General features: G+C 41.7%; 1 protein-coding gene across 3 annotated transcripts in view; it reads left to right on the forward strand.

The window, feature by feature from the left end:
* Nucleotides 1-23094, forward strand: part of MAF (MAF bZIP transcription factor) — a 187436-nt gene that overhangs the window by 13089 nt on the left and 151253 nt on the right. For all 3 annotated transcript variants that reach the window (XM_056501098.1, XM_056501099.1, XM_056501097.1), the window contains exon 2: nt 4608-4673. In XM_056501098.1, coding sequence (XP_056357073.1) covers nt 4608-4641 — 34 coding nt within the window. In that variant the 3' untranslated portion in view covers nt 4642-4673. The remainder of the gene's footprint in view (nt 1-4607; nt 4674-23094) is intronic.

Consider the following 23094-nt stretch of genomic DNA (forward strand, 5'->3'; position numbering starts at 1 on the left):
GAACGTGGCAGAGGTGAGCGGCCAAGAAAGAACTCGTCTTTTTGGGAGGGAGCTGAGCACTTAACCACTTCATAATTTTAAGGCTCCTCTAATGAATTTTTTTGGGCACAGCAGGTACAAATCAATAGATTAAAATACTGTACACTCTGCTGCATCTAATTCTTGACTGCCTGAAATTGCGGGGGAGGACCGAGAATAACATTTGTCACTCTGAGGGCTGAGTGCATTCAGATTTGTGAGCTCTAAGCCAACACAATGCAAAAATAGTCCAGGATGTGACTTAACTTTTCAAGTGAAAAGCAAAAGGCCAGGGATCTGCGAGGCTGTAGCTGGCAGACAGGCAGCTCCATCCCGAGCTATCTATCACCATATCGGGTTGACCCGGCACAGTGTGACAACATCTCAGTGCCCTCGATGCACGCTGCCTGTATTTCAGTGCTCTCTGAAATTATCATTTTCGTTCACTATTGCTGCACCCACTTTTTTCCCTCCAAATTCTGGCTTTTAAAACTGTGTCACTTGCGACACACAGTGAAGTGTGCAGGCCGTGAGTGACAAGGACAGATCTTGCCCTGCCTCTCTCCTTGCTTATTTTGAAGCCCCGTGGATTTCGTGACATGATTTTCTCTTTTTTTTTTTTTAATTAATAAATGTCATTGTTTTGTAATGCATCTCAATATGACGTCTTACATGGAAGGATTCAAAGCAGGAGCAGAAGTTTGCTAGAAGTGGTGTTTCTCATCAACGCAGAAAAAAAATCCCCAGTAAATAAATCGAGCAGTGTCCTCAAGTTTCCAGCGGGGGTAGAGGATGGAGTGTCCCTGGGTGCTGCTCTCAGTTGTTAATTCATAAAGACCCACAGTCCTGAGCAATGCTGCCCCAGCCTGTCCTGATACAGCAGAGACGCTGATGGCTCTGGTGTCTCCCTGACCCGCAGTCCTTGGGGTTTGCATTAAATCTGGGTGTCCCCGAAAGGCTGCAGGGTGTGGGGACAGCGGGGTGTCGGCAGAGCTCACGCCTTTGCATGTCTGCCCGGCACCTGCCTCGGCTGGGGGAGCGGCAGCACTGGGGAGGGTTCTGGCCCGGATTTTCACATCGCTGCCTCCAGCAGCCCCTGAACGGCCCGGGCCGGGGCTGTATGTGCGGGGATGCAGCCCCTCCTCGTCCCTCACGGCACCGGGGCCGCGCCTGGGGGCGGCCGGGCCCCTCGGGGGCTGCCAGAGCCCGGCCGGCCAGGCCGCCCCGGCCGGGGCACAGCGGGCACACACCCCGGGCAGAGCCCCGGCCCCGGCACAGCCCCCGGCCCCGGCACAGCCCCCGGCCCCGGCACAGCTCCAGATCCCGGGCACAGCCCCCGGCCCTCAGCACAACTCTGTGTCCGGCACAGCCCTTTGTCCCTGGCACAGCCCCCGGCCCGGACACAGCCCCCGGCCCGGACACAGCCCTGTCTCCGCAATCTCTGCCCCTGGGCACAGCCCTCGTCCCTGTCCGTGTCCCCGTCCCTGTCCCTGTCCCTGTCCCGGCACAGCCCAGCCCCGGGGGCTGCAGGGCCCGGCCCGGTCCGGTCCCACCTCACACACAGGTGCGGGGATCAGGCCCCGCCGCCCGGGAGGGCGGGAAGGTGAGGACCGCATCCGCTGTTTGTTTCTTGTTTGTTTCTCTCTAAATCCCATCCCTGCCACAAAAGGGGAGTCGGGGCGGAACTCAGGATCCGTCTGGCCGCGCACCCAGAGCGCAGCTCCGCTTGTCACCCGGCGGCTCCCGCGGGCCGCCCGGCCCTAGGTATGTCCATAGAGCCCTGCCCTCGGCTTTGGTCACAGTACTTCCAATTTCTTTCCTTTTCCTTTTCCTTTTCCTTTTCCTTTTCCTTTTCCTTTTCCTTTTCCTTTTCCTTTTCCTTTTCCTTTTCCTTTTCCTTTTCCTTTTCCTTTTCCTTTTCCTTTTCCTTTTCCTTTTCCTTTTCCTTTTCCTTTCCTTTCCTTTCCTTTCCTTTCCTTTCCTTTCCTTTCCTTTCCTTTCCTTTCCTTTCCTTTCCTTTCCTTTCCTTTCCTTTCCTTTCCTTTCCTTTCCTTTCCTTTCCTTTCCTTTCCTTTCCTTTCCTTTCCCTTTTCCTGTTTCCTCTCCCAATTTATCTTTTTCACTTTTCCTTTTTCTCTCTCCTTTTTCTTTTTCTCTCTTATTTTTCCTTTCCTTTTTCTATTTATTCCTTTTTTTTTTCTTTTCTAGTTCTTGGATTTTTTTCCCCCTTTACTTCCTTTCTTTTTCCTTCATACCTGTGCACACACAGAGACAAATCTAAACCCAACAGCAATCAAAGGGAGTTTTTTAAATGACTTTTTGGATCAAGCCTCGAGTTCTCTGCAGGGAGCAAGAACGGGAGAAGGCAGGATTTACATTTCATGGCTTTTAAAGAATCTGAAGTACGGGAACGGCGTTTGCCGAGGCTGAGTTTCACAAATCTGTGAGGATGTGCCTCGGAATGTGTATGTGATTAAGCTTAAAGCCCTCTTCTGTAAGAAAGCAGGCAGATTCCCTTTCCTGCAGCCTGAGCTCTGCTTCTCCAATTTTGAAACAAAACTTCTTGCCAAGGCCTTGGCAGGGGGATGGCACTGCTGAAGGGGATGGAATCAGGGTGTTGGTATTGTCTTCTAGAGCTGAGGTGTCTCCGCTGCAAACAGCCCCTGCTCCCTCAAGCACTGAAAGCCGTGGCAATAAAAATGAGCCCAAAATTGAACCAAACAAGACATAGTATCTTTTTTTTCTTTCCCACCCCTTCCCCCCTACTTAACTGCTTCCAAACTCCCTGATGAAAGCATTTTAATATGTAGGAAGAGCTGCTGGAGTCTGCAATGCGATTCAGTGTTCTGTGGTGTGGGTTGAACAGATTTTCCTTTCCGTAGGGTTTCCTCCTGCAAAGTCATTGTAGAGGAGGGAATACTGTAAGATTAAATCTGGTTAAAATACTATATTCATGTCACACCAGATACGGTCTCCAGACTGTGCACAGTCTTTCAGCTTCCTTTATTGTGAAATCCTTTTAAAATAGCACAGTATAGTGTAGAGAACTTATTGAAGTATAACTGTCTTACACCAACTCTGTCAGATAAAATGAAGAAAAGTGATCAAGCTTCTTAAATTAATAAATCTGCTTAGTGTCTCTGGTTGCCTTCACGCTCTCTTACTGTCTTTGACTCTTTCCTTATTAATAAACTGATAGTTAAATAAAGCTGCTAAGTGAAGCAATGCACCTTGTTGGTGGAAGAGGGTTGGTGCTCCTGTTCCAGGTCTGCTATGCTGGGAATGGGTGTGGGTTTAGGGCAGGCATGGCCACAGCAAAGACTAAATGCAGGCTGACCACATCATTTTCTAGATGCTCCTCAGGTGTGAGGCTTGAGTATCTGTTCCTCTCAGCCCCCTGCATTAATAACAGGATGAATTAACCGATTGGCATGAAAGGAGAGGTCGTCCTGAGGAAAATGACACCAGAGGTCCACAGGAGTCATTTGCTTTAGAGATCCCGGGCCAGGTGCCAAGTATTGCATTTATGGAAGCATCATCCCCTTTCTCAAAAAAAAACCCAAAAAGCAAAAAGCAAAAAAACTCTAAAGCTGAAAGAAAACAAAACAAAACAGAAAAGCAGCAGCCTTTCAGTGGCATGGGGGTCTTTTCAAAGAGGGTTTTTTTTGACTGGGGACCTTTGGGTGGGATGTGGGACAGAGATCATTCAGCTGCCTCTAAATGTGCCGCCCACTTTTGTTTCCAGAGCTGCAGAGCTAATCTGGAATCAAAATGCTGGAAAAGCGCCTATAGTTTGTCTTGCCTTTTTTTTTTTTTTTTTTATTCAAGTCGATCGGGCTTGTGGTTTATTCTTGTTCTGATTATGCTGCACGGTTACAATAAATGCATGGAGCTCAGGCATTCCTGCAGGCTCTTCATAGGGAATATCTGTGTATGCCTGTGCATGCACACTCGGGGAGAGAAAGTTGATTGTAAGAGACACAACAAAATATCCATATTTAAGAAATGTGGATTGACTCGCTGACTTATCTCACTTATTGTACAAAGATTCACTCTATGTTGAATTTTTTTTTTTAATTAGATTTTAAATATGTGTTGACAGGATGAATTTGTACAGTGTGAATAACTGCAGGGGGAAATGACAGCTCTGCTTTTGTTATTAAACTACTGTCTTGAAAATAATGGAGTGTGTACAAAAATTGATTATTATTTTGCCAATTACATTAGTGCAGCTAATAACAATCATTAAGAAAGAAATACAGAAAGCTACACACTTTCAGACCTTAGAAACTGATACTCACTAGTGAGGCAAAAATACGTGATTTTAAGATAATTTGTCAGTGAGAATCTCCTGTTATTAATGTGAAGTAAATCCTAGATATGTGAGCTAGAAATGTTTCACTTCAAATTGTGTTCATTTATTCTTCACTCAGTCAGAGCTAATAAACATTACAAGAGACTTTCTAAATTTAATTTAGTATTTGCATATAAAAGGTCCTATTCTGTACCATAGTGGCACAACAGACAGGCTTTATGACATTAAATTTTCCTTGTAATAATAGTTTATTTTAATATATTTACTAAATTAGGTACCCGAGAGAATCCTCTACAACGGTGATGTGAAAATCCCTGTTACCTGAGGTCAAAAATAGAAGGTATGTTTTCCTTTTCTTTAGCAATTTGCCATATTTCAGCAGGGGTGGTAATTTCACTGCTTTGTTTTCTGCTGCTAAGCTGGTGCTTTTTGCTCAGCCCCGGGGAGCCGGTGACAGGCTGTGGTGCAGTTTCCTGGGCTTTTGGGTGAGGCTGATTTCAGGTGCCTACAGGAGCCACTTGCAATGATGGGGCTTTGTACTTTTGTCAGCCAGGCAGCTCTCCCGTGTCCCACACCTCATATGTAATCTTTTGCAAATGTTTGCTTTCTTTTTCTTCAAATGCTAGCGTTCAGACATCAGCTACAGGGATTAAGGATGGGGCTTCTGAAAATCTCCCTCAGATCTTGATGAAAATCATGAGTCTGTTTTAGATGACTTCAGTACTTACAAATTACAATAGAGTTTAATTCACAGCACTGCTTTCCTCTGGAAATTCACGTTCATTCAATCTGTCAACATTGACTAAAAAATATGTCGCTAATGAAAATGTGGGAATTAAAACTTTCAAACCCTTCCTCTGCTAGACTCAAACAGGCACTTTATTTTTTTTTTTTTTTTCTGTGGAATCTGACTTTTATTGACCTTGACTATAAAAATACTAAGTGGGTTAAATGAGCACCAAGGTTGAAATGACAGATTTCTGTGTGAATTTTTTTATGAAACCTCCTATTTTAGTTGAGAACACAGGCTGCCATACAGCCTGCCATGCTTTGATCAACGGTTAAGTGATGTTAGAAACAGCTGAATTTTATTAGTTCATGGAATTAAGCTTGTTTAAATAATAGATTTGCTTTTTATCTTCTAAAAGAAATGTAAATAATAAATTAAAATCACAGATTTATTTGTTAATTTTGAAAATAAATTTAAGTAATAGATTTGTTATTCAAAATTTAAGTGAGGATGGGAAAGATGTAATTGGTGTTCTAGCCTGTACATTAAATGGAGCTGAGAGGAGATATGGGCTGTAGGAATAGGTTTCTCAAGGAGCACTACAGGACCTTCATTTTAAGCTTGATGCTCCTCTTACTTTCCTAAGGAACACCCTGGATAGGGTTTTGCCTGCATTGCATTTTTTTTACTTGTTTTTCACCACTGTAAATGAGAGGGAAACCAGACCACTCGGGCTTCTTTGTGAAAACTTAGTGTGCAAAATGTTTTTTTGCAAGAATAGAGCCAAGCTGCTATCAGCTGCAGTAAATACGTGAAGTGTGTATTTTAATTGCAAAGGTGCAGCACATGTTTCATCGGCTTGCTCCTAGGGAAACATTTCTAATTTCAATAATCCCATGGGAAAACCTGCCATGCTTCCTGTAATTCATATATGTGACTATTAGATGTATATAAATTAGTGATATTTATTCTTTTTATCCATTTAATTAAAAAGGAAATCTTTTCCCCTTATTGGCACTTGCGATCTCAAGACTTGCTTAGCCTGCTGTTCTCTGGGACAATTCCTTGTGTCTTCCTTTGGTATTTTGTGGTTATATTTTCACATATTATAGACAAATAAAACAAAAAACAATAAAACAACTAGCATCAAAATCTGTTAGTTTTAAGCAAATAGCTCTTGGGTCTCGGAAGAGTTAACAAACTTTTGTGGAAGGTTCAGGCAGTTCTGACCCCTATGGTAATATTTCATCTAAGGTTACTGTTGGGAGAGAAATCAAATTTCAGCTGTGAACATGATTGACAGGTGAAAGCAGGAGAGAGAAAGACATCTGGTCAGATGGGGAATTTGGGCAGGAGAAGGACAATTCAGGGAAGTGTCTCTGTGATATTAGGAATAATAAGCTTAGATATGAAAACTCCGATCCTCCACACTGTCTGGAGGACAGCTCACTTGATATTCATGGAGGTGGCTTGGTTGGGGGAATTTAAGACTGTACATTTATAGTAGTGGACAGTAGTCTCCATGGTCTGACTTACTTACTTGGCTCCTTTGAAGGAATTATGTTATTTCTGGCAAACTTTTAGGATTTCAAGGCCGTTTGTTTAATGACTATGACTGGAGTATTTGGTGGTTGCTGGTTAAGAGGTTCTTACCATGATGTCCCTGGCAGGTCAGGCAGCAGCAGGGGTGATGGAGGCCAGTGCTGGTGTCACTTCATGTCTTCCCACTTCTGAGAGCTTTCAGACTAAGCACTGCAGGATTAATTTTGTGTTTATGATATATACTGTTATACCAGCAACAGAATTAGTTGTTACCCCATAAAATACCACGAAGGATCCATTGTGATGTTTTGCAAAGCAACTGTTATTTTCCAAGGGCTGTGTTTTGTCTTATTCCAGCTCCCAGCAGCACCAGCTAAGGTCCCTTAACCCCAGGTGTATTTCACTGTGCTTCAGTGTATTTTATTTGGTGCAGAAGAGCTTTTCCATCTTCCAATGTCATGGAACCAACAGGAATAAAACATCTTTCTGTTTCCTGATCAGCATGATGATGTTGGAAAGTAGAATTTGCTTCGGACATAAAAAATGTAGCCAGGTTTTTTCTTTAAAAGGGCAAGAAAAAAATATTGGTTTTTTTATTGCTGTGTGTAACAATATTTCGGTTTTCAAAGAGGCTCTGAAGGACTTTCTTAGAGCTCCAAGGGCAGGATGAGGCAATGATGGACCCTGGGATCTAAACTACATCCTACCTACATGAGGTGAGAGGAGAAATCCTGGGTGGGCTTCTGGTCCCACTGAAGCCTTTGGAAAAATCTCCCTTGAATTCCTGGGGCCCGCACTTCCACCACAATGGAATATCTACAGGGGAGGTTGTACTAATAAAAAAACAAAATCTGTACTCATACAGAGGTAGCTGAGCTGTGAATTCCTGGGATGGATGCTCTTGTTTGGGAGTAAAGGTGGATCTCCCCTTCCCCAGTACAGCTAAGCTGCTTTCAAAACAAAATAAATTAACCAGGAAAACCCACTCTTATTCTAGAGTAGGAACGTCCACCCAGGCAATGAATAGCACTGCAGTATGGTTTGTTTCCTAATTTCCCCATATGGATGAGACCTAAACTAAGGGGAGAATAAGAGCAGTAAACAACAGAAATGAATTTTCTGTTCCTTTTCCAGTTTGCCTCTAAGACCTTTCACACAAGGGAAATCATGGAGCTCTGAAAATACACATTTACTTACTTTTCACTGCTATTCCTGCATTTGCACATGCATTTTTAAAAGAGATTTGTGTTTTGTGCAAGACCTTTTGCATTCTCATACTATTCACACGTATTTTTGATGTGCAGTTGAGTCTGTCTGTTCATGATATCATTTCTCTTTTCGTGGCTGCAGCCTGTGATATCAAACTACCCAACTTCACTGCAAATTAGATCTTGTTTTTATTCCTAGACTGTACATCTGATAAAATTGAAAATTAAAGCTAAGAACTGTAAAAACAATCACATTTCTTTGTGCATGAGCAAGTTATTTTTAACTTTACGTTGTTGAATTAACACTCCCTGCAAAATGTCTTTATTTTCTGAGGCTGATATCAAGATAACTTCCATGAAATATTATTGGCAAACTTCCCACAGCAGTCAATGGGAGCCTTGTATGTATTTTTCAAGCAGATGTGCTGTATTAAGCCTAAATGAGAATCTTTTTTTATCAAATGGGATGCAATATGTTATTCTTGATTAAAAAATTCAGAGTAACCTCTCCCCCTCCCTTGCCTCTCCCCAAACATATTTAGTACAATTTCCAGCTCATTTACTCATAGGTAAAAAATAAGTTTTCAAGTGTTTAAAAAAAGCAGGATTTTACTATGCCTCAAATGCCTTTCTAGCTTATTCCTATGAATTTGAAGTATGAAAATGTCTCAAATCTTTATGAGTGAAGAGAAAGTTTATGCCATATGTAACAGCTTTTACTCCCCTAAAATACCCAGGAAAGTAAATTTAATACTTTTTCATGTGTTTAGCGCAAGCTCTAAAATATTTTCTGGTGATGTAGTTCTTGCCGTTGTTTAGTTCTAATAAAGGATTATAAGTGTTAAAAAAAGTAATATTTTTAACATCTCTCCTGGTCTTTCTAATTTGTGCCTCTTACCAAATGATTTGCACTGTACCAAAATACAGAAGATTGATGAGACAGGAAAAGTACTGATTTAACATCCCACGTATAAAATTACTTCTCAGGCTCCACATATAGTCACAATGTTTAGAGAGTGAAGAAAACGGGAGTTGGGAGTCACAGTCTGACTCACTTGTGAGACTTTGACCCACTTATTTGATTCTAGATTCAGCAAAATACTGAAGCACTTTAAACTTGTTATCTGAGGTTTCTAAAGGTCTGTTACCGTTGATCTCTTTATATCTCAGTTTATACAGTTGTAAACCTAGATAATTAATTCTTACCTTCTAGGGTTTTGTGGGAGTTAAAAAATAGCTGTAATGTTCCTTGAAGCCCTTTAATGAAAACTGGTTTATTGAAGTACTTGTCATTTGCCTTACTTCATACTCTGGGAAGAGAAATCCCTGGTGTTACCCAGGTCCCACACACCATTTCTACTGGGATGGGAATTTAGTCTCCTCAGTGCACTGGGCCAGGAGTACAATGATCAGGTGCTTTGGGAACTGGTCATTTTCTGAATTACACATAACTTTACCCTGATTTTGAGTGTGCCAAAATGTAGGCAAAATCAGTTATGTGCCCCCTCTCTCTCTTAAAGACAATATATCTTTAATACCTCTATGTACAGAATAGCTCCTGTGCACCTGCAAGGCAAGCAGAGGTCACACTGTCCTTGTAATTCCTCCCCTTCCTGCCATTACCTTTTTCTCCCAAGGTTCGAGCCATTATCATTCAGCAGTTGTGCAGCTTTTCTTTTCTTCCATCCCCAAATTATTATTGTTTCCCTCCTACCTTCTACCCCTCCCGAACCATAATGGAGTCCTCAGCTGTAAATTTGCTAACTATAAAGATTTTTGCTTGAAATGTTTTGAAAATGCTGTGAGAAAAAAAAAAAAAAGGAAAAAAAAAAAGAAAGCCTATATACAACACGCTGTGCCATGCTCCAGCATTGCACTTCTATGGGAAAGATAATAAAGATATTAGCACTCATATAATTTCAGATAGGAAATGAAACCAGACATGAAAGAAACACTAGCTCCAGCTGTTGAGTGGGAATCAAACTAGCTATGGGAATTACAGGTATTGTCACCGGAGACAGCCTGACTTCTGAGAAATGACCTCAGGTGTAGGAGCTTGCTGTGGCCCCTTGCAGATATTAACACCTAATTAACAATCTGCAAGAGCATCCTACATCTTAATCACCAGTGAGGTGAGAATGACAATCACAAGGAGGAGAAGGAGAAGGGAAATGGTAATTTTTCCTCGGCACGCATCATCTAATAACCATGGTTATTCAGATGCAGCTAAATGCGATTTCCTTTTAGTCATTTCTGTCTATTGGAAGGCACAGTAAGTTCATTTGCTAGCAGGTAGGCAGCGGAGGTGAGAATTGAATTGATCTGAGATACTCTGAAAAATTGACCCTGAGGTCATTCCTAGTTTAAATTGGGAAGTAAGGCTGAGCTCATGTCTTCCCTTTCTTCTCTCCCCTCTACTCCCCCTCTTTTTGTGTTTCCAGGTATATTAGTCTGTACGGCATAATTACTTAAACATACTCTGATGGTGGGGAACCTTGTTCCCTCAAAGTTAATCAAAATAAAGAGAGCTTTTGTTAGTGGTGATAGGTAATTAAATCTCGGCTCGGCGTTGTGCAGGGCCTTTGTGCCGGGTTATTGATGGCAGAGCTGGGCACCACAGCCCCAAGCAGGCACCAAGATCAGACCCAGGCTAAATTTAGGAAAAGGGGTGTGAAGACATGGAAATCTTAAAGCAGCCAGGCTGTAAAGGAGAGGGGCATGGCAGCACATCCCGGGTCTCCCAGAGGAAGGGGCGATTTCCCTGGAGAGAGGTGCACGTTTTAAAGAGGAGAAAATCCAAGGTGGCACTTCTGCCTGTCTGCAACCTTCTGGTGGTTTTAGCCAGCAACAGCTGTAAATGTGGACAGGAACAACCTACTAACCCAATTTTAGCTACAGTGTAAACACCTAGGGCCAAATTGTGCTTCCTTTTACGTGGTGTAAATGATAAGGAGCATGGGGGCTGACAGAGAGGCTTTTGGCTTAGTCCCATGCCAGAGGCCTGGTGCTAGTAAAAAGCAAGCAAGAAAGTAAAACAAAGACCAGATTTACTTGGTGCCACCAAAGGCAAGGCAGGAGTCACCTCCCTGGGATCTATGGTGGTGCTCCAGCTTGCCTCTGTATCACTTGGGCAGGATCCAGTGGAGTTGTAATGTAATGCCTTTTAATGGTTGCTTTTATGTGTGCTTCCAAACAGCTTCACTTTCAAACGTCTTTACAAGAGAGTTAAAACGAGAGGCAAGCAGGGAATGAGGAATAAGCACGTGAGTACATTTTGTAGTCCTCATTCTGCAGTGGTTCTACCCACGGCATTCCCTTGCTGTGCTCAGGAACAAACTCTTTCAGTATTACTTGGACATAAATTATATTTGAATAAGGAGAGAATGGCAAAGTGAAGACAGCATTATATTAACCATTCAACTTCCATGGAAACTCCCATCATTTTCTTTCCCATGACAAGAGATAATCTCTGTGTTTTTTGTTATGCTCACTTCTTCGACTCCTTTAGCTTTGTTTTCATGTGTTGGCCTTGCACTAAAAAATAGAACTTGACATCTTGTGTCTTCTCAGCTAAAAAGGTATCAGTTCCTGGACTTAATGTCAGCTGTACCCAGATCAAAGGCAAGAAACATAAAAGTTGACATATATTATTTATTTCATGGTTTACATCAATGATGCTTCTCTCTATCCTTTTTTGTTATTATTGCTGATGTTTTGCCCATAATGTTGCTCACTTCTCGAAAGTGTTTGTCCCCTACAGACAAATATTCATATTAATGTAATCCATCAGCAGCTAACAGATGCCGCCTCACTTCAGCATTTCCCACACATCCAGAAATCCCATTGTTTTTGCAGGACTTGGGTGTGCACAGAATGCAGGATCGGGCTCAGGGGTGGAATTTTGGAGCTGGACACTTTCTCCCTCAGTCCCAGAGTGCCCAGGGCTGGCTGGAGCAGCAGCCTGGAGCTCTGGAGCAGGGAGTGGGAGACGCTGCGTTCGCTCCCTGCGTGGTGAACTGCTGCAGAGGCGAGACGAATGCCAGGCTTTGAGGGGAGCAAAAGCTCTAAACAGACTACTTTTTTTTTTTTTTTTTTTTTTTCCCCAGTAGTTTGTTTTTTTTCCTTCTACCTTTTCCCATCTTTCTTGCTTGGCTTTGGAGTCCTGAGGGAGTAATACAGGGTCTGTCTTACAACTGTGTCCAGAAAACCATCTGAAATTAGTCAGAAATTCTGCTCCAACCTGTGCTTCCCTGTGACTGCTCCATTTAGTGTAAAACTTTCCTTTTTTCTCTCTTTGTCAACAATTGTGGCAGGTTTTACTTCCTGAGTTACAGAACCAGCTGAAATGCTAGTGTCTGGTCTTGCCCCCTACATCCCACGAGCTATTTTTTTTCCACAATGAAAATAATGATGCTTGAGAACCATCCTTGTTTTTTTTTTTTTTTTTTTTTTTTTCCTTTTGTTTAGTTTGGTTTTATATTAAAGCTTGCTGACAATTGTCAAATGTTCATTCTAGCAAAGAAGTCCTGGGAGGGTCTAACCCTGCTGCACAGCCGGCAGGAGTAATTTGCAGTGCTCCTTGGAGCTCAGCTATTCAGCCAATGTGTGTCGCTTTACTATTTCTTTAAAATTTAATTGGGATCAGGCAATCAAGTGTCTCCAAATTTTTTGCCTCTTCAGGGCTGCAATAAAGCCACTTATAATTTATAATCAAAGTTTGCTATCGTTAAACTAAACTGTAAAACCTACTTCAGGGCTTCAGTCGTAAAATAAGTACACGATAAATATTGCAATGGGGCTTGAATAGCACAGCTCTAACAAGAGCACGTGAATGAATATACACACACATATTCCACACTTCTTTTTCTCTTTTTTTTTTTTGAGTGTGCTTGCATACGTTTAGTTCCAGAGGTAAGAAAGATGTAAATAATAGATAACTGACATGTATTCTTTCTTGGAAGGATTGAAGCTAAGATAGATTTATAGCCCAAGTAGTTAATTTAAATGCAAAATGAAGTGTTAATTCATTAAAGTCATTTATGCATCAACATTATTTTTATGTCTTTATTTATATTTTCCTGTAATATGCAGCAATGTAGTATTCATCCTGGGGTTTTTTCTGTCTGTTGACTGTACTGCTCCTTTGCTTAGATTTTTTTCTAACAAGGCAGCTCATTTAGAAAGAAATGTTTATGTGAAGTGCTTGTCAGTTGGCATTTTTACTGGTGTGCTAACCCAAAGGTAAAATATAAAGGCACGTCTTTTCCTTGCTGGCTTGTTGCTACTAGAAGGGTTCCTCCCTTGTTAGCTTGATAAATAATTTTACTAGCGGGAATCTGCTGAATTTTTATGCTTGCTGTCTATTTTCTGCTTGCTGCAAATAAATTCCAGCACTCAGAGGGCACTAAAACTCCAAACACATGGTATTTTCCCATTTTGTTGCTGGTTGCCTAAAATATTTATTTCATCTTGTGTTTTTAATTAAATCTTTTTTTTTTTTAATGTAGGAAAAAATCCCTCAAGTTACACAATTATTTCCAAATGAATGTTTTAGTCTGAATTGTATTTAATATAAAGTCTTTAGTTTAAATAACATATTATCACAGGTACACTAAATGGGTAGTGTTAAATCAGTCATCACTCCAACTACCTAATGGTTTTCAGATTACGTGCAAGGATTATTTATTGATATATTATCCCTTTAAGCATTTCTTGCAATTTATTTTATACTTTTAGTTTTCCCAGTTTATAATCAAGAAATTTAATTTAATTTGCCATATAAAAATTAAATTTTGGCAAGAGAATGCACCAAAAAGCTTTAGATTCTGGGTTATCACAGCATGTATGGCTGAAAAAAGTTTGCAAGAAAATAAAATGGAAAGGCTAAAGTGGAAGAGTGATTGTTTCATGTTTTTATGCATTTTAAAATTAAATTTTTGAATTTTTTGAATTTTTTTGAATTGAGCCCCCTTGCATGGGTTCAGGAGCTGCCTTTTGCAAGGCTTCCCTGCAGCAGCACCGGTGTTCAGGTCTGCCCAGGTCAGCTCCTCCTGCCACGCCCGTGGGTGCTGCTGTCAGAGCAGCAGATTACTTTGCTTCCAACAGCAAATCCCTCGCTGTGGCTCCCGAGGAGCAGTCCCACCTCTTCCCAAAGTTGCAGGGATGCAGCCAGCGTTGATTCTTTACATCCTTGCAGTTCAGGGAGTGAGCAGGGGAAGGATCTGGATGCAGGCTGGGACTGCTGCCCATGCCCCTCCCATGCCCCTCCCATGCCATCCCTTCCAAGAGAGGGGATGCAGGGCAGCCAGGCAGCAGGCCCTGTTCAGACTTCCCCTCAAACAGCAGAACGATAAATATCTTTGAAGATGGCTGGCAAATCCACACAAAATTTTACAATTATTTGCATGTTTTTAGCACAATTTATCTAAAAAAACCCCTTGAACATTTGGCCCAAATTCTTGCATTCCTATACCAGCCACAATTCATTTGCTGATTGCCATAAGAATTAGGTGATAGATCTGAGCAGTGTAAGCACATGCTGCTGCCTGGCTGCCCTGCAGACATCAGCCTCTTCAGTTACATGAGCACATCCCAAATCAGGTAACTGGCTGATGGGAAGAACTGATGCACCAGCCCTGAGCAGATATAGGAGAACCTTGGGCATTGGGGCAAATTGCCCTTGGGGGCTCAGCCATATAAAATCATAAGTGGAACAGGGTTACTAGGAATCTCAGGAGGTGATGTAAACCATCCCTTTGCAGGGTCAGGTGAGACAGGGTCAGGCAGGCTTGCATTATCCCTGATGGATATTTGCATAACATGTTGTTTAAGCCCCCCATGGAGCGTGTGACACCTCCCTGGCAGACCGTCACCACTGTCCCTTCTCAAAGCATCTCTCCTTGTCTCCACAGCTCAGGTCCCTGATGTCCCCACAGCGAGGACAGCCCATTCTTTTTCCCTCTGCTCTGACCCTTTGCATATTTGAAGGCTGTTGTTATGGCTTGCAGCAGTGTCCTTTTCTCTAGACTAAACAGTGCCGTGTTTTCTAGTCTTTTTTCATAGGTTATGGTCATGACATTGTTATTTAATATCTCCTCTGAAGAGTCTGCATACAGTAAACTTGCTGGAATTCAATTTACCTGTGTTGAAAAGGACTGTGAGGATGCTGCCTGGAGGCTTTACAGCATCTGAAAGGGGAATAATTTAATTCTCACTCTGATATTCTGTCTTTTGTAGGATGGAGAGTACAGAGCACTTCTTTACCTGGGAGTGCTAACTGCAGCCTCCCCACGAATTTACCCTGGTAACAGGAATATTGTAATGCAACGTGCAGCCAGAGTGTAATGACAGGCTTTAGGAAACATGTTTTAACATTTTATAATTTTATATGTGAAAGTAAGAATGGGAGATAAGTTTCAGCCTCTATGGTTGTAGGTAACACCTTGGGGTGCTTAAGGTGCTGCATGCATAATCTGTCCCACAGGTTTCATGAATTTCAAAAGCAGCCGAGCAGCCACAGCCATCTGCACACCACCTTTCCCTCTGCTGGTATTGCTGCTCAGCTCCAGTTTGGTAGATCCAGATTTTCCATTGTGACAGAAGGAAGTTTGCCCCAAAATGCCACAGATGAAGGTGAACAAAAGAGGATTTCTTGGCCATCTGGATGGACTTTGCTCTTGATTTTAAATTGCTTTTTCGAAAAATATATTTTGTGTTTTTTCAATGAAGAATCTCTTTGCTCCTTGGGAAAAAAAATAAGGGGAAACAGAACCTGCTAATTCTGTTTCTCTCATTGACTTCCAGTCTTGCCTGGGAGGTTGGTAGGGAGATATGCTGGAGCAAACCAAAAGTATTTACTTGTGAGTACATATTCCCTAGGGACTTTTCAGATGTGCTGGCACAAGTTGCTGCTCAGCAGTGGGATTAATCTGCATGGCAGAATACCAGGCAGCATCTCCTGGAGATGGATTTAAGTTTTGAAAGATTTTGGCTTCCTAACTGAAGTCTTAACCAAACTCTGTCTAGAAAAGTGCTAATGGATGTGCACACACTGCCATCTCACTCAGACAGACCAGGTACCAGTTCTGGAGATAAAATTTGACAGATTTTGAAAGGTGATAGTTGGGGTGTTCATACTCAGACTTTTATGAGGGGAAGATAAGAATGTCCCTTTGTGATGCAAATATCTTTTTCTTCTTTGAGGTTCTACCTCTGTTTTCATTGTATACTTCCCCTTTCTTATAAAACTGCTTTGGACATCCATATGCCACCAGTGATCACCTCATCAGCTTAAAAAGGTGTCTCATCTAAAAGTATGAACTTTCTGTACACAATGAGAGTGTATGCAGTATCAGGGAAAGTAGCAATCAAGTCAAGTAAATATTTTACCCCAAGTATTTTCTAGCTCTAAAGGAAGATCTTGATGAGAAACATTCACAGAACTCTGTTAGGTAGAAAGCAAAACGAGAGTGACCTTGCTGAGCCATTGGCTCAAGTTATAAATGTAGCAGCAGAAAAGAAAATATATGTTTCCTTCCTTAAAGAATGGAGTTAGGGACCAGCTCTTCTATTGGAAAGAAGAGAGAGAGAAATGTATTGTCTTCCTTTCAGTAGTTCATTTTTCTTTGCAAAGTGATTAATGCATTACTATAGCGAATTTATTGTATAGCCTGATTACCATTGCCTAATAAATCTAAACAACTGTGACTGTCATGGTGATAAGGCTGGCATGATTTTGTCTCTCTTTAAAAAGGCTTATAAGTTAAGCTTAACTTTGAGCTTTCTGTATTTCTGGGATAAAATTTATTTTGGCCATTACAGCTCTATCTGTTTGAAACTGCACCAAAAGGAAATAAGTTTTTCAAAAGGATGGTATATTATAGGAAGAGTTTTACCTTCACTCAATTTGTAAAAGAAAGTGAACATCAGCATTAAAATGGAAATGAAGTTCAGGAGAAAATAATAACTCAGTTGTTTAAAAAAAGTTTTAACATTTAAAAGGGACCTTGCAAATATCAAGGATGGACAATCCAATTAAATTAACTGCATTATAGTCACAGCCGTTAACACCTCGGGCTCAGCTTTTCTCAGGCTGAGGAGTTTGCTGAGGGCTTGTCTATGCCTGGATGAGGGACTTCCAGGGAGCTGTAGGAAGAAAGGTTTGTGATAATGAGAACCATTTTCTTTGAATCACAGGGAAAGTGCTGCTCCAGTACTGGTGCTGTGACTGTGCTGAACCAGAGCCTGAGCAAGTGCTGGGGCTGGGAAAGATCTCTTGGCCACACAGGCACTTCCCATGTTCTACTCCAGTCTGTCACTTCAGACATGGAGATCAGCTGTTTATGCTTCCCTCTCTCCCTGAACACGTGTGAAAGAGCTCTGCCCCTCTGTGCTGCAGTAGTTCACAGCTGTTCTAGCTGAATGCTGTGGTGAGGGTCACTCTCCTGAGAACAGCCAACCTTTGGAGGGTGTGATGTGGAAAGACATCAGGTTCCCACGCGCAGGGATGTCCATTTAGACCCTTCTTTTCCCATTAGCCATAGGGTACCAGTGCAGGACAGTAGCAGGGTGTGTTAGTGGCAGGGGAGCTTCCATGTCCTGGGTTTTCTACTCTCCCTCTCCCCCAGCTCCTGCCCACCACCACTCACAATCTCTCCTTCAGAGCGGCACTAGCTGCTTTTGCAGAAGCAGAGATCACTCCTGCATCTTTGTACATCTCGATCCACCATTGCTTTGAACTGAATGTTGCAAAATCAAAAAGGCTTGCATGCAGGGCTGGCAGTAGCTGGTAGTTTATTTTAAAAGAAGTTGAAGGTCTTTGCCTGATTAAAGCCCCTGAACTCCTGGCATTTTTTCCTTCTTTCACGTTTTTCCTCAGTTACATTGTAGATTATCTTGAAGCCAGTAGAGTTCAAAAGGTCTCTATTTAGATATGAATTACTCCATTCAGGAAGAAAGAATAAAAAAAAAAGGAAGTTACTTGGTACAATCTGGTACAATCAAGTATCATGAAGGGGGAAAAAAAGCCTTAAGCTTTTGCATAGGCTTTCAAGGGCTCAAAGGCTTCTTTTTTCCTTGGATATGTTGAACATCTTGAAAATAAACCAGGGTGTTTCAAAAGAGAAGATAGATGTGTCTGTTCAAATAGGCATTGCATTTGGAATTGGTGCCTCTGGTTGTTAAACAGAATCCTTGTTTAACGTCCTCATTAAGAACTGTGACTTACCACCAGTTTTATGAAGATCAAGTAATTTACTTTTAAAGTAAATTAAAGCAAATTTCTCTGTGGTGACAAGTTAATAAAACAATGGAAGGCTCAAGTTTTTCAATCACCCAACATCTGTTCCTGGTTTTCCTCTAGACGTAGATGCCCTGTGTGCAGCAGTAGGTGAACAGAGTGAGAGCCAAGAGCTGTAATGGTGGGGGAGTAATTTTGGATTTTTTTTTGTGGGTGGCATGGATTTGGTTTGTTTTGAGTTTTTATTTCTTTGTTTGCTTGTTTTTTTCAACAAGGTATTTGCTTAACACCATAAGCCCTGTCCACTTTTGGAAAGGGTGATTTTATAGTTTCCCATGGCAGCACGTTCAGCGCTCTGTTGACACCTGAGTGGTGACAGCTGATGGCTCTGATGCTGCATTTCTTTGCTGGAAGCACAGTAAGATATTTCAGGGTGGTGTAAGGGGTGAACCACTTCTTGGAAGCCCAGTCAGCACAAATGAGATCCCGTCTTTTGTCCGAGCCACCCACACCAGCAGCAGACACCTCTGAAGCTAAAGCATGTTCTCCGAGTTGTGGTGGGAACTAGGTTGTGTAAAAACCTCACTGAAACCACTTCCATGCTGTAGCCACACGTAACCTCTTTGTCTTGAAACGCTGTCTCAGAGAGAAGCCAGCAGATGAAACCCAAGGTACCAGGTCCATTTTACATCCCAACAAGTGCAGGATGCGAACGGCGCTGTGTTTGTTCTAAGGGTTCTGGAGGTTTGGCATTTGCTGGTGTGAGAACTGGCTCCCTGCTGTGTGAAACGTTCACATGTGGATTTGTGCTGTGTGGGAAACGCTGGCAGAGTGGAAAAGAGAGGGGAAGCTCTGCTGGGAAAGTAAGAGGGGGCTGAATATTATTCACTTGGGGCACAAGTCTTTTCCTAATTCCTCTTGAGAGGGTAGTTTGTCTTGGACAGCATAGCATTGACTTTTGGAATGGTTGAGGAGGACAGGAAGTCATTACTGGATTCATATGAAAATTAGGGAGCTCAAGATCATTTCAGACATTTTTTAAAAAAAGATCAGTGAAAGTCCAGAGGCCTTTGCTGCTGAAATTATCCCACCCTTTGAAATCTGCCTGCTCTCTCACACGTGGTAATGGAATCCATCTTCTGAGGTGTAGGTATGTCTTTTATCTCATCATGTCTTCCTCTGAGCCCTCAAGTTGAGGACATTTGGTGGAAGTGATTTGTCCTCATTCAGACCTTTATTTGTCCAGGAAATGGGCTGCTCTACTTTATAGGAAATGAGTAATTAGGTCTCACCAAATTCAAGGTTCCTGGCTATGGGAAGCAGGCAACTTCTCCTTTGAGTTTTTCTAGAAACAACTGACAAATTCTTTGCATGCTTCTGTGATGTTACACTAGATTTTAATATACAGAAGCACATAGATTTATTGAGCAATTCTTAAATCTCTGTTTTGTCCAAAGAATGAGTATTATTTTGTCCAAAGGATGACTGTATTACCATACTTAAAAATATACAAAAAAACACCAACCAACCAACCAACCAACCAACTAACCAACCAACCAACCAAACATAACTGAAACCCAAAACTCGATGATTTTTGAATGATAAAAGAAATGGTAACATTTAGTCAATCCCAAGAATGGCTTGGTAATTGCTACCTATTTGCAGCTTAATAACTGAATATGGCAAAGTATAAATTTAAATTGCTTTCTCATCCACATGAAGGGATGCTGCACTCAGTCAAAGGAGGAAGCAGATTAATCAACCAGCCAAGATGCAGCTTTCTGGGGTATGAGCTGTCATGACATAGGGGCTCCTGCTCAGCCCCTCTTTTCCATGGTTTCAGTGGGCTTTGGAAGGATCTGTGATCATCGTGCTTGGACTCATGATATGCAGGAGATGTGCACCTAAAGGCAATGCACAGATGCATTTTTGCAGGAAAAGCATTTCCTGGGAGTACAGACCCATAGTGATCAGCAGCCAGCACAGGGAAGGAGTCTAGTGTGGGAAGGGTCATGGACCACTACAGGAACAGCCATGCTGCTCCCAGTGGGGACATCTTGGCAGCTTCTTGCACCAGGGCTCTGGCAGCACTGAGATCAGATCTTTTTAAGGAAGCTCATTTAAAGCTGAGAGCCTGCATTTTATTTTTTAAGTGTCATGGTGGTTTTATTTTCTTAAGTGTCATGGTGGTTTCTAGATGTCAAGAGAAACCAAGGGGATCAGGCCATCCAGGGCCAGCTTCCTTCCTTATGCTGATGATTGATAGAGATGAATTGCCAAATGCAACACAGATTGATCTTAGTGCAGAGCTCTGTCTTCCACCTAAGGCCAGCAGCCCCAATTGTTCCTGCCATGAATGTCCTGTGAGAGGTCAGAAAGGAGATCTCCCCACATTGTAACAACAAAGTGTTGTAGCAACAACTGCCAGGTTTTTACTCCTTATTGTCAGTTTTACTGCTATCATTTTATTCATTTGGCAGGGCCAGAGGTAGGGACATACATCCTCACTTTGACCCTGACATCTCCAGGTCATATTCCTCTCTATCTCTTCCCTTCTTCTTACTTTTAGTCATGTAAATAGAAGGAAACTGTGTAAAGACCTCAGAGTCAGCCCTGCCCACTGCAGACTGCTTCTTCCATCTCTCCTTTCAGGATTAAATCAGACTTTCCCCAAACCCAGTGGAGGATCTTCTTTTGACTTTGGTGGTGGTTGTTCTCAACTCCTACCAAAACCATAGAAGTGTCTTAGAGCACAAATGGATATCCCTCAAAGGCAGCCCTATTTTGTCAGCATCTCCTGCTGCATGATGAGCACTCTCCATTTCTCTGGGGTTCAGTGGGAGGGTTGGTGCTCAGCTCCTCCTGGGAGCTGTTCAACCCTGGGCAGGATGGGACCATGTGCAGGGCTAATTCTGAAATCCATTTGTGTAACTGTTTGAATTCCCAGGTCATACAGTTTATCTAGAGATCTGCTCAGAGGTGAGTGTGAAATAATAGTGCTTTACACATCCTGGGTGTCTTTCATCTTTCCAAATATTTATTAAATAGCCCTCAAAACAGCCCTGTGAGGCAGATAAGAGATGGCTGGATAGGGCTCCTTTCATGCACCAGTGGAACCCAGCAGCTGGCTGGCTCTATAAAACAACCTTGCCCCCAGTTTGGGGCAGATTAAGAAGTGGATAACAAACACGTATCTTGTTGAGGGTGCAGGGAGAATTCAGTTAGGTAAAATTTAATTACCTGTGCTGGAGCTTGGCCAGAAAGTCGAGGCTCACCTCCCTCCTTTCATTGCTTTCACTGTGGAGTCTGTAACTCCATCAAATTCTCATCCTGTTTGAAGTTTGATCTTGCACCTGGTTCTGGCTTGAGTGGATGTTGAACTCAGACCACTGAGCCCTTTCTGGAACTCTGCACCTGTCTTTTTCCCACAAAGATTTGCCCCTGTGCCTTTTTTCCTGACAAAGTTTTTACATTGAAATTCCCTCTCTGATATCACCAGGGCACTCAGAGATGCACAGCACGAATTCTCTTTTGTTTGCCTTTGTAACGTGTGACTCTAGAGCACAAAAATGTTGAAGCTAGAACTGAAATTTTCCCTACTTTGTGTTAAGGTTTTTTATTAAATCTCCAGGCTCTCTTTAAAGCTTCACAGAGAGCAATTTATTGTAAAGCTACATTTACCATATTTTATGTCAAGTGTAATTGCTTGTTTCATCTAATTCAGATTATACTGGCATATAAAAAAGACTATCCCAAGATAAGAAGAGATGAATTATTAATCAAGAAAGTTTTGGAATTAAGATTTTAAATGTACATTCCAGATATATGTGTAATATTTAGAATCAGATCTGAAAAGACTTGTGTGATGTGCTTTTATCAAATTTGAAAAGAAAATAACCAATACATCAAATGTTAGGAAGGAATTTACCAATAAGTCAAATCTGGAAATGGAAGTGATGGATAAATCAGGTTTAAAAAGGCAGACAACCAATATGTCTAGTGCACAGTGTGTTTATTAAAGTAAGGAATTGCTTGGATGTGAACTGAATCTGTGTGCTACAATCACAATCATAAATACTTGAAATCCTTCAATAGCAAATGATATGTGCAGGTGTACACAGACACATGTGCCTCTATACATGTACACAAAATAAACACACATATTCCTTTGCAGTGCTTTCAACCACACTAACAGCACATGATATTCTAGGTGCACCCAGGATTTCAGTTTGAAATGTCTCCATTTCAATATTCTCATGTTACTGGACCTGAACACCTCGTGTTTCCAGCTTTTTTTTATAAATAGCAATTGTTAGTATAGCCCAGATTTTAAAAATTATGAGACATACCTAGTTCTGAAAGCTTTCTGCTTTTGTTTTCTGATTCTGATTGTACACTAGCAGCAACACAAACTCCTTTGGCTAATTCAAAGTATTTTGATAGACAGCTTGGGCCCAAAGCATATTTTCAAGATCAAGACTATAAAAATCTCACTATGGAAAAATCATCATTTGCCTCACTGACTTTGATTTACATCTATGTTACAGAGCCATGAAATTTAAAATAAGATGATCTAAATTGTCCTATAATAATGTGGGCATGAACGTATACTCCTGGTGGCAGAGTTTCCCTGTCACTATACCAAATGAAATCTAGTTTTTAGTGCCAATCAGTTAGGCATCATTAACCCTTTAAGAATGTTATTAACATTCTCACAAAGCTTTTCATCAGGTAACAAATGTTTTCAGACTAAACTTATCGAGGTCAAAGAATCCAAGCCAGAAAGATTTAGGACCTTTTTGTCCTCTGCAATATTATGTATACACTCTCCATCACACCAAATATAAATTATTAGCAGTGGTTTTTAAAAGCTTGCAAAAATGTAGTATTTGAGTTAAAGAGCAGTCCTTCATAAGCTGTCCCCATGTGCTCCTCCCCCTCATCCCTTTTTTGCTGCATAGTAGAAAAATTGCTCTGTGCATGCATCCTCCAGGATCTAGGAATGAAAATTGCTTTGCATTTGCTATTACATTATGGTGCTCTC

The sequence above is a fragment of the Oenanthe melanoleuca genome, chromosome 11 (genome assembly GCF_029582105.1).
Source record: "Oenanthe melanoleuca isolate GR-GAL-2019-014 chromosome 11, OMel1.0, whole genome shotgun sequence".
NCBI classification, from domain to species: Eukaryota; Metazoa; Chordata; class Aves; order Passeriformes; family Muscicapidae; genus Oenanthe; species Oenanthe melanoleuca.